The 16,736-nt window shown below is 40.7% G+C and overlaps 1 protein-coding gene across 2 annotated transcripts in view; it reads left to right on the top strand.

The window, feature by feature from the left end:
- The window catches only part of LOC132820218 (uncharacterized), a 45,135-nt gene that overhangs the window by 15,532 nt on the left and 12,867 nt on the right, over positions 1-16,736 (top strand). For both annotated transcript variants that reach the window (XM_060832207.1, XM_060832208.1), the window contains exons 5-6: positions 5,237-5,412; positions 14,769-14,944. In XM_060832207.1, coding sequence (XP_060688190.1) covers positions 5,237-5,412; positions 14,769-14,944 — 352 coding nt within the window. The remainder of the gene's footprint in view (positions 1-5,236; positions 5,413-14,768; positions 14,945-16,736) is intronic.

The raw sequence follows: 16,736 nt of genomic DNA, 5'->3' as shown, positions 1-16,736 counted from the left end.
ATGACCTCCCAACTCATATACACAATACACTGACCAATAAAGTCATGCCTTCTTCATTATCCATTAAATCTGTGACTCCACTTTCAAGGAACTATGAACGTGCACTCCTAGGTTTCTTTGTTCAGCAACACCCCTAGGACCTTACCATTTAAGTGTACAAGTCATGCTCTTATTTGCATTTCCAAAATGCAGCACCTCACACTTATCTAAATTAAATTCCATCTTCCACTCCTCAGCCCGTTGGCCCATCTGATCAAGGTCCTCTTATACTCTGAGGTAACCTTTTTTGCTGTCTACTACACCTCCAATTTTGGTGTCATCTGCAAACTTCCTAAACATATCTGTTATCATCATTTCCAAATCATTTATAATAAATAACAAAAAGCAGTGAGCCCAACACCAATCCTTGTGGTACACTTGTTGGTCACAGGCCTCCAGTCGGAAAAGCAACCCTTCACCACCACCTTCTGTCTTCTACCTTCGAGCCAGTTCTGTATTGGAATAGTTAGTTACCTCCTCTATTTTGTTTGATCTACCTTGCTGATCAATCTTTCATGAGGAAGCTTGTTGAATGCCTTATAGATCATATAGTTCATATAGATAGTTCATATAGTTCATATAGTTCATATAGTTCATATAGATCATATCCACCACTCATCAATCCTCTTTGTTACTTCTTCAAAAAACACAGTCAAGTTCTTAAGACGAGATTTCTTACACACATAGCCATGTTGACTATCCATAATCAATCCTTGTCTTTCCAAATACACATAAATCATGTCACTCAGGGTTCCCTCCAACAACATACCCAACATCGATATCAGGCTCACCGGTCTATAGTTTCCTGTCTTTTCCTTACCATTTTTATGAAATAGTGGCGCCACATTAGCCAACCTGCAGTCTTCAGTCACCTCACCTGTAACAATCAATGATACAAATATCTCAGCAAGGTGCCCAGCAATCACATCCCTAGCTTCCCACAGAGTTCTAGGGTACACCAGATCAGGTCCTAGGGATTTATCCACATTTATGCGTTTAAGACTTTCAGCACCATCTCCTCTGTAATATGGATATTTTTCAAAATGTCACCATTTATTTCCCCATGTTCTCTATCTTTCATGTCCTTCTCCACAGTAAACACTGATGCAAAACACTCATTTAGTATCTCCCCCAACTCCTGCGATTCCACACATAGACTGCCTTGATGATATTTTAGGGGCCCTAATCTCTTCTTAGTTAATCTTTTGCCCTTAGTGTATTTGTAGAATCCCTTTGGATTCTCCTTAACCCTATTTGCCAGAGTTATCTCATGTCCCCTTTTTGCTCTCCTGATTTCCTCCTTAAGAATACTCCTACTGTTTTTGTAGTGTTCTAGTGAATCACTCAATTTCTGCTGTGTATACCTGTCATATGCTTCCTTTATATTTTTGACCAAAACCTCAATTTCGCTAGTCATCCAGCATTTCCTCCACCCTCCAGCCTTGCTTTTCATCCTATTAGGAACGTAGTCTCTGGACTCTCATTATCTCATTTTTGAAGGCTTCCCATTTCCAATTGTCCCTTTACTTGCGAACCCACCCCCAATCAATCTGTGAAAGATTTTGCCTAACACCATCAAAATTGGCCTTCCTCCAATTTAAAACTTCAATTTTTAGATCCGGTCTATCCTTTCCTATCACTATTTTTAAATAAATAGAATGATGGTCGCTGGCCCCAAAATGCTATCCTACTGATACCTCAGTCACTTGCCTTGCCTCATTTCCCAAGAGTAGATCAAGTTTTGCATCTTCTCTAGTACATAGATCCACATACTGAATCAGAAAACTTTCTTGTGCACACTTAACAACTTCCTCTCAATCCAAGCCCTTAATATTATGGCAGTCCCAGTTTTCATAATTTTGAATACTTCTATTAACTTTAATTAACTGCAGCTCCTCATCCCTAGTACTAGTCAAATAAAATCCTTCTGTCATCTTGCAGTTTGTCCTAAAGTGTACTGTCTATAATTAACTACAATTTTTCAGCCTAATCAGCATTTATTTAGGCTTTGCATGACTTACTCCTATTTCTACTCTATGTATCTTTTTAAAAAAATAATATGAACAATCCAAAAGCTTTTCTAACAACTTACTCTCCCACCTTCAATGGCGGCATGAACAGTTCATGAGAAAGTATTGACCATCACCTTGTTAATCCCTCAGCTTCCTGTTCCTCAACTTAACAGAGATTTCTGATTTCATGCCAGAGAGAGTTGCTTTATGCCTGCAGAATTTACATTTGAAAATCTCTTTTCACAAGCATTCCATTGGGATTCCAACACACTCTTTCAAAGTTATAACAGAGAATCTGGGGGAAACGTCTACAGACAAAAACACTTAGTTATCTTTGTCCATGGCTCACCTTTCTATGAAATCTCCCCCAACCTTCTATCTTCCCCACATTCTCTGATTTTGTTGTTCGTCAGTATTGCACCATCAGTGACAAAGTTTTCATGTTTCTATTTTTTAATAAATCACTTTCACCAATTGTTTTAATCTAATTTGGCTTTCCATTTGTAAAGCTTCCTGCTGTTTTATTTCTCATTAAAGGTGCTATATAAAGGCAACTCATGCTTTTAAAATGTCTGCGAATTGCTCTTACCCTCACAGAGCTAGAGAATGGCAACGTGTTTCACAAGCATGGGCCAAGATGTCTGTGGCATCATTGACTGTAAATTGGTTTAGGACACCCTGCTGTCGTGAAAGGCATTAGAGGAATGGTTGCTCTTTTTCTTAAGAATGTGTCACAGTTTGCTTTCACATCACTATTTTATTTTTTCTGTCTTTTTTAGTTTTTCATTTTCATGTCCAAAATTATAACTAACTACTGACTTGCATGCATTTGAAGTCCACTTTATTTGTTGCAAATTCCTATGGCCACATCCATAATGGAACTCTCCATGTAAACTTGCTGCACCATGATTACATTCTTTCACCAAACGGAATAGTGCAGCACCACAAGTTTGCAACTCGCAGCTTCTTATCCTGGACAGAGAAGTTCTCTTGCACCAATTAACTTCTTTGTCTTTCAAATGTCTGTATGTTCTGCTAATCAATGGTGTAAATAGATTTGTGTAAGATCAATTTAGTATATATGGACTAGTTAACAATTACATGCCCTGGTTCCATTGACCTATGTGTCAATATTAGATGTGTCCAATCCGGGGAGATCCAAGATGGCGGCGACTCAGCAAGTCTGAGTTTACAGAGCTCTTCCCAAAACCTGGGTAAAGTGAGTTACTCACCCCCACCACACTTACCAAACCACCCAAAAAAATTTTCTAACCTTAATTAGCTGTTTACTATTATATTTAAGCAGTTTAATATTAAGTGGATAATGAGTAAACCAAAGGGATCTCGCAGCTCTCAGAAAACAAAGACCCCTCCCCCACCCTCCTCTCCTCCTCCTCCGGCTGCAGCTGATGTAAAAACAGGCCTTGAAGAGATGATTGCCAGGCTGGAAACGACACTCGTCAATTTCATCGCAGAATCCAGACAGAGATGGAATGCATTCGAAGAAAAGCTACAAAAGTACAGCCAGGCTCTGGAGGAATTACAGGGCCGAGTGAAGGGGGCGGAGCTAAAGGCCACGACCTCTGAGGCTGCAGCACAAACAGCTGCAGAACAGGTGCGAGCTCTGGAGCAGAGAGTCCGGGCCTTTGAAATCTACATGGATGACCTGGATAATAGAAATCGGAGAAAGAATATCCGTCTTCTGGGCCTCCCTGAACAAGAAGAGAAGGGACAGTTAGCAGTATTTCTGGAGCGATGGCTGCCCCAGCTTTTAAACCTGGGAGCTGAAACTGACCGGGTAAGGGTGGAGTGGGCCTACCGGGTCGCAGTACGCGGATCTGGCCCAAACCAGCGCCCACGCCCGGTCCTGTTCCGGCTGCAGAGTTATAGGGAGAGGCAGATACTCCTGGATGCCTCCAGAAATCTTGGAAAGGATCCTAAAGCTATGATTCATGAAGGATCCAAGATTATGTTATTTCAGGACTTCTCCCCGGCTTTGGTACGAAGGAGGAAGGCGTTTGATGAGGTGAAGAAATGTCTAAGGAACTTAAATATTCAATACACCTTACGCTACCCAGCGACGTTATGCTTTACCCACGAAGGATCCGAGTATAATTTTAGATCACCAGAAGAGGCTAAGGAACTTTTAGACTCGTTTAAATAAATCGTAAGAGACAATTTATGTTGGCTTGCCTCTTCCACACTCCGTGGGGAGAAATGGATACTTTACTCTACTTTACTTTTGCTTCTGGGAGCAGGGTTGTCTTCTCTTGCTATTTTATGTTATTATACTTAACTGTAATTTGTTGGAGTTGTAATTTTATAGTTATGTGTGTTTGTACGTGGCATTGATGCTATCAGATATACTCAGGTATGGGTGGGGAGGGGTGGGGGTGGGGCGCTCACTGTCAACTCTAGCTCGGTATTATATCTAAATCCTATTAAGGAGCGCCCGGGTTAAGGGTGGGACACTGTTTGGGAGAGGATATGGTGGACCTTTAGAAAGGAAGTAAGGCCCCCTGAGAACAAGGGGGAGGATCTCCATTCAAACATGTTTTTTTTTTTTTGTTCTTATTGTTTGGAAATAGTTTCCTTTTTATTATACTGTTACGAGTGTATTAGAGAACATTTTCTCTTGTTTGAAGGATGTAAGTGACTCAACTATACACTCTGGATAATTGTGGATTAGATTAGTAGTTAACTGAGTTTCATTGTTTTTCTTTCTTCTTTAGTATCATTCCTTTGAATTTTGATGATTATATATTTAAGATCTATTTTTATATTAATGTTTGTGCTTGAAAGTTCTGTTTATTTTTGTAAATCTGTCAAAATATTAAATTTCTAATAAAAATATCTTTAAAAAAAAGATGTGTCCAATCCCATTTGACTGGTGGATGACAAGTGCACTTGACTCCCTATGAATGAAGTCATAGGGGAATGAGTGAACAAAAGCCTATGTCTCAAACATCAATTTCTAACTCTGCATTTGAGTTCTGAATTTCTAAGGGCACATGCAATTCTGACTGTTATGTACTTTTAAAGTAACTTAACTTTTCCATTTTTTAAAATAAAATTGCTTCATTTTCTGCTAAACACCACTAAATTTGCCTTGGTTAATGTAGCACATGAAACCCTCAACTAACTTTGATGTGTTGGGTAAATTTGTTGTATTTTATTTAAAACAGGAATGCTGATAGATTCGTTCCAGTGAAATATTGCATCAATATTTCGACTCTGTCATGTGACCTATCATGGACTTTTACATCTTCTAGCCATCTTTACTGGCTACGAGTTAGAAGTACTACAAGCACAGATCAATCCAACTGGGTGGAATCGAAAGAATTTTGTCCAGTTCGTGACAGTGAGTGCCTTACCTTTTGAAAAATCTGTAATAATTTAGCACTAACAAAGACTAATTAAAATGTTTGCAAAATTGTTGGTTTGAAAGCCTTAACTCGGAAGCTCAGAATAGCTTTGACAGTTAACGCCTCCTTCCTGACCCTGTCTACCTGCGACTACACTTTCAAGGAACTATGAATGTATATCTCAACATCTCTTTGTTTGGCAACATTCTCCATTAAGTATATAAGCCCTGCCCTGATTTGTCTTACCAAATGCAACACCTCACATTTATCTAAATTAAAGTCCATTTGTTATTCCTTGGCCCATTGGCCCGTCTGTTCAAGATCCTGTTGTATTCTGAGATAATCTTCTTCACAGTCCACCACACCATCAATTTTGGTGTTATCTGAAAACTTACAAACCATACTTCCTATATTCACATCTAAATCATTTATATAAGTTATAAAAAGTGGTGGACTTAGCACTGATCCTTGCGGCAAACCGCTAGTCATAGGCCTCCAGTCGGAAAATCAACCCTCCACCATCATGCTGTAATCCATCTTCAAGCCAAATTTGTTTCCAACTGGCTACGTCTCCCTGGATTCCATGTGATATAATAATGCTGAAAATGTGTTGCTGGAAAGGCGCAGCAGGTCAGGCAGCATCCAAGGAGCAGGAGAATCGATGTTTCGGGCATGAGCCCTTCTTCAGGAATCTTCAGGGCTCATGCCCGAAACATCGATTCTCCTGCTCCTTAGATGCTGTCTGACCTGCTGCGCCTTTCCAGCAACACATTTTCAGCTCTGATCTCCAGCATCTGCAGTCCTCACTTTCTCCTAGAAGATATAATAATGCTATCCAGTTTACCATGTGGAACCACGTTGAACGCCTTGCTATATAGACAATGTGCAATGTTCTACCTTCATTAATCTTCCTTGTCACTTCTTCCAAAAGCTCAATAATATTGGTGAGACACGATTTCTCACACACGAAGCCATATTGACTGCCCCTAATCAGTCCTTGTTTTTCCAAATACCTGTAAATCTTGTCCCTCAGAATCCCTTCCAACAGCTTACCCACCACTGCTGTCATCTTTAAGGTGCTAGCATTTGAAGCATGGTACAAGTTAATGGACAAGTTGTTGGCAATCTGAATAGCTTCTTTCAGTCATTAATTTTGCTGTTGCTGTCATTCAAAGTAACTTGAGTGTCCTTGAATGTTTTCTTCACCATACACTGGGACATTTGCCATTTGAAGACCTGAAGAGGGAACCTTGAAGATGATTTGGCAGGAATTTTGTTTGAACCCTTGCAGACTTAGCTTCAAGTAGGACTGGGAATCACTGCAGTCCGGGAGTAAAGTCACAGCAAATGCTCTGTACACTTTTGTTGCCTTGGGGAGACCTTTGTGATCATTCGCTCACTGCCGTTGGTTAATAGAAGGCTGTACTGGCACAGCAGGTCCATTCTTGAATTGTGTTATCACTGGTGGCCTTTAGAGAGAGGTGACTGCGCTATGGGAAATGTTCATCAAATTCCAATACCTGCCATTCAGTAGAACAGGAGATGGAAAAAAAAATAAGCATAACCCAGTTAATTCAGGCTTGTGAAACAATCACTTTTGAAGAAAGAACAGTATTCATTATAATTGATTATTAGTAATAGAAGCACACCAGATAATGCAGGCTTGAGATGCTGTTTGTCAAAAACACTTGAATTTTTATGTCACCTAACCTTAATTAATTGGAAGCTTCCAGTTATGTTTATACATGAATATCAGTAGGGTTTTATATGCAAAACAACTTGTGCTTATAAATGAAGTAGGTGCTAAGATGGCATGTGCAATTATTCCTGTGTGGCAAGTGTTATAGTTTATACATAATAAGTTGGAGCAAATAAATTTGATGATTGCACAGGCACAGAATTTATTAATAATGGTTTAAAGCTAGATGGTGAAAACAATTAAATCCTGATAGTGACAATTGGTATTGTTGTAAATGCATTGTTAAGTCATAAATCAAAAAACAAATTGAAGAGATGGCCCACAACATTCCAACTTTTGCTGCTTTTATTTTAATAGAAATCAGAACCAATGCAAATTACAACAAATTACATGAGCGAATACTACTGTGAATAAACAGGTTCATTTCACTTTGTAAAATCAATGCAGCAATGATGCATCTTAAGCCAAAAGCATTCACATCACTCTCCACATTAACATAGCTACATAGCTCCACAATATGCTGTTTTATGTTGACACATAACAGGTCACGAGTCCTGAAAACTGCTGGGTGTCATCATATTTCTGAATAGGTTAATTAGAAAATATCTTCACCTGTTAAGTTTCATGGGTATGGTTAGCAAGGTACACTTCCACTAACTGTATCTCCATCAGGTCTTGACTGTCCTGATGGTATAGTTTTCTAGAATTCATTTCAACTGACCAACCACCTATGAGAAAATACCCAGCTCTTCAGCATCTCCAGGCTATCAGCATAACTTTCTAGGTTTTGGACCTATGTTAAGGAGCTCCCACAGTACTGACATGAGATCCTGTCTTTCTCTTATAATCAAATAGAAAAACTTGACAGCAGGTCACTTCTTAATAGAATTCTCTGTGTTCCTTATTCTGTATCGGTATTCTTCTATTTGGTGTCTGGGTCTATGCACTGATTATCTTCACCTCCAGCTTCTTGCATTGTCTTCTGTTTTCTGTCTGGCCCCCTTTGGTCATAGCTTTCTTCCTGTTAATGCTGTTTCTGGTCAAATGACTCAGTGTTTCTTGGAGTCATAAAGTCATACAGCATGGAAACAGATCCTTTGGTCCAGCTAGTCCTGTCTTGCTGCACTTGGACATGGAGTACATCAGTATCTGTGGAGTTGCGAATGGTGCTGAACATTGTGCAATTATTGACAAACACCTCCACTTCTGAATTAGGATGTAGGTAAGGCCATTGATGAAGCAGCTGAAGATGGTTAGGCCAAGGACACTAACGTGAGGAACACCTGCAGAGATGTCCTGGAACTTGACCATCTTCATATGTACCAGATATAATTCCATCCATTGGAGGATTTCCCTCTGGTTCCCACTGACTTTAATTTTGTTAAGGCTTCTGGATGTTACACTTGAGCAAATGTGGCTTTGATGGCAAGGGTTGTCACTCTCACCTCCCCTCTGGAATTTAGCACTTTTGTCCATATTTGAACCAAGGCTGTAATGAGGTCAGAAGCTGAGTGGTCCTGGCGGAACCCAAACTGGGCATCACTGAGCAGGTTATTGCAGAGCAGGAGCTGCTTCATAGCACTGTTGATGACATTTTCCATCACTTTGCTGATGATTGAGAGCAGACTGATGGAGCTGTAATTGGCTGGATTGGATTTGTCTTGCTTTTTGCATACAGGACACCCTGAGTAATTTTTCACATTGTTGGCTTAAATGCCAGTGTTGTAACTGTACTGGAATAACTTAACTATGAATGCCATAAATTCTTAAGCACAAGCCTTCAGGACTATTGCCAACTGTTGTCAAGGCACACATTCTTTGCAATATCCAGTGACTCCAACCATTTCCTAATACCGCATGGAGTGATTCCAGTTGGCAGGGCCCATTGGAGGAGGCCAAGACGAACCATCCACTTGGCAGTTCTGGCTGGAGATTGTTGCGAATGCTTCATCCTTATATTTTGCACTGATGAACTGGACTCTTCCATCGTTGAGGATGCAGGTACTTGTGGAACCTCCTCCTCCTTTGAGTGAATTAATTGTCCACCATCATTCATGACTGACTGTGGCAGGACTGCAGGGCTTAGGTCCGATCCTTTGAGTGCAGAATTGCTGAATTCCCTCCACCATTTGCTGCTACAGGCTGTTTGACATACAAGTGGTCCTGTTTGGAAGCATTGCCACATTATCTTCAGGAATGCTTGGTGCTGCTCTTGGCATGCCCTCCTGTACTCTCCATTGAACCAGGGTTGATCCCCTGGCTTAATGGTAGTGGTTGAGTGGGGGATATGCTGGGTCATGAGGTTATAGATTGTGCTGGAGTGCAATTCTGCTGCTGTTGATGGTCCACAGTGCCTCATGCATCCCAGTCTTAAGTTGCCTGATCTGTTCAAAGTCTGTGACATTTAACATGGTGGTAGCGCTTCAGAACACGATTGAGTATATCCTTAATGTGAAGGCAGGACTTCGGCTCCACAAGGATTGTGCGGTGGCCATTCTTACCGATACTGTCATGAACAGATGCATCTGTGACAGGCAGGATGAAGTCAACTATGTTTTTCTCTCTTGTTGGCTCCGTCGCCATCAGTTGCAGACCCAATTTAGCAGCTATGTCTTTTAAAGCTCAACCAGTTCAATCCGTAGTACTACTGCTCTGCCATTCTTGGTGGTCACCTTTGAAATCCCCCACCCAGAGTACTTTCTGCACTCTCACCATGCCTTTCAGTGCTTCCTGTAAGTGTTGTTCAACATGGAGGAAGCACTGATTCATCAGCTGAGGGAGGATGGTGTGGGTAATCAGCAGGAGGTTTCCTTGCAGATGTTGACTTCGTGCCATGAGACTTCATGGGGTCCAGTGTCAATGTAGATGATTCTCAGGCAATTCCCTCTCAACTGTCTCCAGTGTCTCAAGATTATTTGTAGGTTAAGTTTCCAGAATAGTTAAAAGGGTGGTAGGTTTATGATACAGCAAACAACAATCACACCTCCTTGTTAAACTTTCTCATCTTCAAAACTTTGTCCTAAAGATCAAGTTTAAATGATGGTCTGGTACCTCATATTGGAAAAACAGTAGTAAAAGCAACAAAGCAGTAGGGCTATATACACAACTCTCCAATCTCCAAACTGTTTGAGGACATGCTGAGTAGAGGCTTGGCCACTCGTTGCAGGATGAAGCAGGTTTGAAATGAAATTTTCCTTTGCCCAGCTTCTCCCAGCAGTCAGCCAAGCTCAGCACTACTCATAGTCACATGCTGAAAAGCAATCTACGCGGCAGCAAAATGTCTAACATGTTAGTGCAGCGGCTGACCATATTTAATGTGAAAATCTGTTCAAGCTGGAATTATGTTAAAGGTGATCTTTATTTACTGGCTTTAGGATGCACACATGAATGTGTTTATGGATCCGAGTGCCTCATCCACAATAGCAGAAAGCATACCAGCAGAGTAGACTATTCAGTCCATTGAGTCTACCCTACCTTTCAGTGAGATCCTGGCTGGTCTGAAATCCTCACTTCCACTTTCCTGCCTTTTCCTGTAATGCTTGACTCCCTTACTGATTAGAAATCTGTCTTATCTTGAATATATTAAACACAGAGGGCTGTGGCTGAATTGTTAAAGAATTCCACAGATTCACTGTCCTCTGAGATTGAAGATAAACCTTCCTTAACTCACAGCTGAAGTGAAAGATTATTATGGTAGAAAATACATACACAGTTTTCTTATATTAGTAAGAAAGTGAACTTTCTGAAATTTTGCTTTGGCTATTTTCTTACTATTTTGATTCAATAATTGTTTCTCAACATTTTAATTACACCTAACTGACTTTTTTATTTTAAACAATGCAATTAACTTGCAAAGCATGTAAAATTCATTTCTTTTCTGAATGGCACACATTTTGTATCCAATTATTTTCCATACTATAGCTATCATTTCATACTATTTAAACTCAAAGCCTAATCTCCAGTCCATGTTGCAGACTGAAAATAAATAACTTAATGCATTAACAAACATAACATTAAAGATTATTTTGTGCAAGAGTGGTGATTTTCCATGGGTGCTGAACTGAGAGGGAACTGCAAGAAGGCAACAGCATACTGTAAATAATCCAACTGGTAAGATGACTTCAAGGGAGGGATAGGCAGCATTCTAAGCAATAAGGGAATCTAGAGTTAGAGGAAAGTGGAATTGAGAATTTCAGATCAGCCAGGATTGCACTGAATGGCAGAGCAGTCAGTGAGCTGAATGGCCTTCTCTGCTGCTCTGCCTTACAGTTTCGATGACTCATTGTTTTATAGAGACTGGATAAACGTCGGCTAGGGTAGTGGGCTGATATCTTTCAATGTGTTCATCTGAGAGAGCAGAGTCTGATTTTAAATGAAGAAGTTCAAAAATCTTGTGGTTTGAATAGAATAGACTTGAACAATACTGTTAAACTTCACAATAAAACACCAGGAAATTATCTGCCAATATTTAATTCTAGAGTGAGACAAGTTTTGCGCCAATTTCTCCAATTTTACTGAAGCCAGATGCCTAGATTCCAGAGATGAAAGTTGCCGGTTTTGTAGGTAGGTGCTTGCCCATACAGCTATGTGGCATTCATTTCTGGTGTAAACGGTGAGTGGATGAGGCAATGTCTACCTTAGTTTTGTTCCCATTCCCATGAGAAGGTTCTCATTCTCTGATTTGGAAAATGGGATGAATGGAGACCGGCTTAGTCACTCATTGCTCAGCCCTGAGATCAGAAGCTGTGTGAGTAATCTGCTTGTCTCTGTGGCATTCCTTCATAAAGGGGACAGCTCCTAAATCTTCCATGTTCTCCTTCTTTGATGGCCCTTCCCTCCCACTTGACTCAAGGGACAGCTATATACATATGTTGCATCTGTACCAATGCATCAGAAAGCACAATTTCTTGTGTTAGAGTTGATGGGGAGGAAAATGGTGAGGAAATTATTTTACTTTTAGGCTGGTGTTTGGAATTAGTAAATGAAGACTATCAGCTCCATGTACTGCAGATCGATATTGTTGCTTCTGCACACAAAAAATATGTTTATTTAGTGATTTTGGAGCGATTCGTAGCAATGCTACCATTAAACTGATTGCCTTATGCATGGATGTATTCAATGCGTTTTACATGCTCTGTCAGAATTGGAAGATCTATCTCATCAGTAAACCCTCAAAGCATTACAACTCTTCCCTTTCAAAGATGAAAGCCTGCTGAATGTATCGTTCTTCCTTTCATTCAGACTTCTTTTGTGTTTGGTTTTTGAAGTAAATATAATCTAGGAGGTATAGTAATTGTAACGAGGTCACCCAGATGGACAGCATAGAATATGAGTTCCCTGATTGGGGCTGTCAATCAGGTCCAATTGGGGAGCCCTGACTGACAGGTATAAGCAGGAGTGTCAGAGGTTCTGTTCACACTGAGACCTGACTCTGAGGGAGCTGAATCAACGTCAAGGACTCTCCGCATGTAAATAAAGTGTGATTTGGTGACAGGATACTGACCTCTGTGGAGTTATTTCAGAAGAGCTAGTCATTGTGAAATTATGCCACAAATACCATAGAATGACAACACTCTGTGGATGTACCTGTCCTTCTTGACATTAACAAAGATGTTTTGGAACAAGGGAAAAAATGTCTTTTCAGGGTGGAGCACTGGATTTTATTGAACAAACTAAGCTGAAATGTTAAGTGACTGTACCTGGTTAAAATAGTAAATAATGGCTCAAATCCTCTGAACAAGGTTTGAATCATTGTTTCCAACCCTAGGCTATGGCGGGATGTGTGACAGTACTGAACAAGAGGTCCAGTGAAGCCCGTCTGGAAGTTGGGATAAACTTGTTGCACCTTTTATGCTTTTGGCAAACAGTGTGGTAGATTTCTCACTGGGCAGTGACAAGTTGCTAATGAAGAGTGGGATGGGGAGTGGGGCAGGTGTGGTTGTTGTTTGTTAAATGCCTCATTGATGATTCAACAGACCTCAGCTTTCTATCTGACAAAACTTGCCAAACAATCTGAACATTGAAAAAAATTGTATGTGGAAATCAGTCACCTGGTGACTTTAGCTCCTCACTAGATCCCAAAGACTTCCATGCTGGTCTCTATCAACCTGCAGCTCAGAGTGTGATAAATGGGCACCAGTGCCACCTCATGACATTTGCCAACCCCTGATGACCAACATGGCCCCCCTCTGACACACTGGTGGCGCACTCTGAGAGTATGACAGTGCACAGTGCCATCTAGCAGTAAGAAAGCTGCAACAGAGAAAGTTTTCATGCGTGGACAGATACCCAGCTCGTACCCAGGCTACATTTCCAGGCTGCCTGCTTTTCTCTTATCGTTAGTTCATTTCAAGCCTACCTGCTTGCTCACATCATTATGCCATGCAATGCCAATGAATACAGTCACACATCCCAAAGGAAAATCCATCAAACCTGCATATAATGCATATTGATCCAACTTGTTTTAAATAACTCATAACAGTGTTCTAATATGACCAGTATGTTTGTTTCCAACATCAGCATGTTCTTGCTAGTTTTCCCTCTGCATAACCAGGCAGCTTGCCTCCCTGGTCAGCAGCCCTCAGTCAGGGGAATGGACATCTTGCTGTATATTAGGAAGCTCCATCAGTCTCACCCTGCACCATGTGCCAGCAGCAAATGCAGCGACACTGTGCATGTGCAGCAAACAAGCAGCCATGACTAAGACTCTTAGGGATGTCATTGTCACTGAAGTCGATGGAGGCACCCATCAGGAGATCCCAGCAATAAGTCAAGAGCAGCCTCCCGCACCAGTCCAGAAGAAACCACAGTCACATGTCTGGCTATGGTGTTCTCGTTTGGGGGAAGATCTATCCCTTTGTAGTCCTGAGAATGGGTCACAGCCAGTACTGTCTTGGGTAGAGGCTAATGTGGACAAGGAGGTGTACATCCTTCAGTCAGGGATCTGGGCACTGCTTAGCTAGAACTGTCTGGCTCAGTGGTCATAGCCAATGGTTACATTTGGTATACAATTAATGAGAGTGCCAGTGCTGTTAATGTGAGAATTGGAATAAAGAGTGATACTTGATTGATGGGACATAGATGCCTCACTATCCCCATAGCAGCAATCCCAGTGTTTTCCTGTGAGGAACGGGTTTCTTCTTTATAGTGGCTGAGGAAACTTATGTTGGGTATCCCTCTACCCAAATTGGTTCACTCTGTCCCATTGGACTGAGAAAAAAGGAGGGATTGAGTGAGATGTCAATGCAGGGATGCAGTAGGTAGTTATCAAGGTATGCTGAGAGAACTTTCTAGGCCTTGCAATGAAAAACCCTGCTAAAAATTCAAGCCACCTTGGAATTAGCCAAAAAGAATGTAAGATCCAGCATGCAGTTCCTCACCTGCAATTTTTCAGGCGTAGTATTTTGACAGGGAATCCCACAGAACACACTGAGCACAAGAGTTGCTTTACAATCAAAGGAATGTAAGAATAAAATATCTTTGTCATTGCATGGAATGCAGAGTTTAGTTCTGGAATGACTAATGATACTTAGCACAATATTGTTTACCTAAAATCCCAGACAGTGATGGTGTACTACATTAACAAGTTCTACATCTTTTTTAGATACTTTCATATTAAGTTATTAATGCATTTTTCTTTATCATTTCATACAGCCATCTTGGGTCCTCCGATCATCAATGTGACAAGCAATAATCAGATCATTGAAGTTAGTCTTGACATGCCTCTGATTCCACAAAAAGACAACGAAAAGCTAAACACTCTGAAGAATATTTATACTGATGTAAAATATGTTATTATCTTGCACAGCAAAGACGGCTCAGAATATGAGGTAACTATATACTTTTAAATGTATACAAATGTGTGATAGGCATGCTATCCATGCATTTACATTAATAAGTGTTGTGCCAATAAGAAGAGAAAGATTTTCACATCACTAATACAGCCTATCTGATCTCCTATTTGAGGGCAAATTGGAACCAAAGCCCACTTTAAAGTTTTGTTTCCTATGCTGTAGTAGGAAGTCAACTAACCATGTGGACAAACGTTATCCCTGTATCTATTAATAACTTTTACTAACCCTATATGGCCACAAATCCGTGGAGCTAAGGTAAAAATCAACCATTATTGGATTGAATATTGTGACAGGCTTGGGGTTTGAGTAGCTGATTCCTGTTGCCATGTTCCTTAGCTGTAATAAGCAAAGTCACATCTTTTTAGTCACAACATCCATGCCTTTTACAAGATATTGCTGGACCAGTATTCACCTGTCTGGTGGTAATGTGATACTTCAGCTTAAACTTCTGCTAAATATTTGAGGTGTACATTGATTCCGATTGTAAGTGCTTGATGTACAGTAAATACAAGTGTGAAGATGGCCGAGTCTTATTAGAAAGCTGATGTCTGCTGGTATAATTGTATCAGACCATTTGTTCTACTTAAGAAATCCGTACGCTATTTCTGAAAAATATTTTAGAAGTTTTATTTTAATTGTTAATACAGGAACAAAATGTTGTGACGTAACTTTACTCTTTAAAAAGGTTCTGAAGTTTAAATCACTTGTGCTGTGCTGTGCATGCAGATAAATATCAGCTTCAATTTAATTCAAAATTGTTGCATATGATGTGTCAGTTTAAGGAATTAAATAGAAAATGTTGTAGACGCTCAGCAAGTCTGGTAGCAGCTGTGGAGACAGAAATAGAGAGAACGGGTAGAATTTTTTCCCGATTTCAATTAAGATATTTTGCCTAGTCAGAATCATGGCACACACTGCCACATGTCTTGCAGCGACTTTTCACAGTCATCTACTCTTCCACCTCATCCATTACACAAACCAAGCTTTTCTGCACCTTTTATTTCAGAGAATTGAGCAGCCAGAGAGGTGGAAGTGTTTGTCATTGCTAGGACCCTCCAGCATACGTACCACAGACACCATATGGAAAGCTCAGTTGTACATCACTTCACACACTGTAAGCAAGGAACAGTGCCCGACTGTTATCACTGAGGACCCAACCCACTGGAAAGGGAAACTCACTCCCTGCTTCACGGATAGGGCTGCTCTCTCATTGCAGAGACACAACTTGTGGTCAGCTAACCTCACCTCAGGCGAGGGGAAAGGTTGACAAGGACAGTCCTGCACAGTAACCTCAGCCAGTATGGGAATTGAACCCATGCTGTTGGTGTCACTCTGCATTGCAAAACAGCTTTCCAACCAGCATGGTATCTGGCAGCCGCAGCTTGCCAAATATGTTTCCTAGCCATTATCCAACTGCTTCTTCACAACATCCCTGCATTCTCAAATGGCCAGCATCCTCCTTGACCCTTCACCTGAGTTAACCAACCCCCATTGTGAACTAATTAACTAATTGTGTTCAAATGTATATAAAGAAGAGATATCCTGAATGGAGGTGTACTTCAAAGTGTGTTGTTGGTTGAAATAAAACTACCTGGAAGTTGTGTGTTTGGACTTTGTTGAAAAGATTTTAATTTACATTGTACAACAATCGTGTGCCACTATCCTCTCTCTCTGCTTCCTCACACTAACAGGGTCAGCACTCACTCTAACTCTGCCAATATATACAGCCACACCAAGATACATGAACTGCCGCTCTTACTATTGCTTG

This window comes from Hemiscyllium ocellatum, chromosome 11, assembly GCF_020745735.1.
Source record: "Hemiscyllium ocellatum isolate sHemOce1 chromosome 11, sHemOce1.pat.X.cur, whole genome shotgun sequence".
NCBI lineage: Eukaryota > Metazoa > Chordata > Chondrichthyes > Orectolobiformes > Hemiscylliidae > Hemiscyllium > Hemiscyllium ocellatum.
This window is presented reverse-complemented; position numbering and strand designations above follow the sequence as displayed.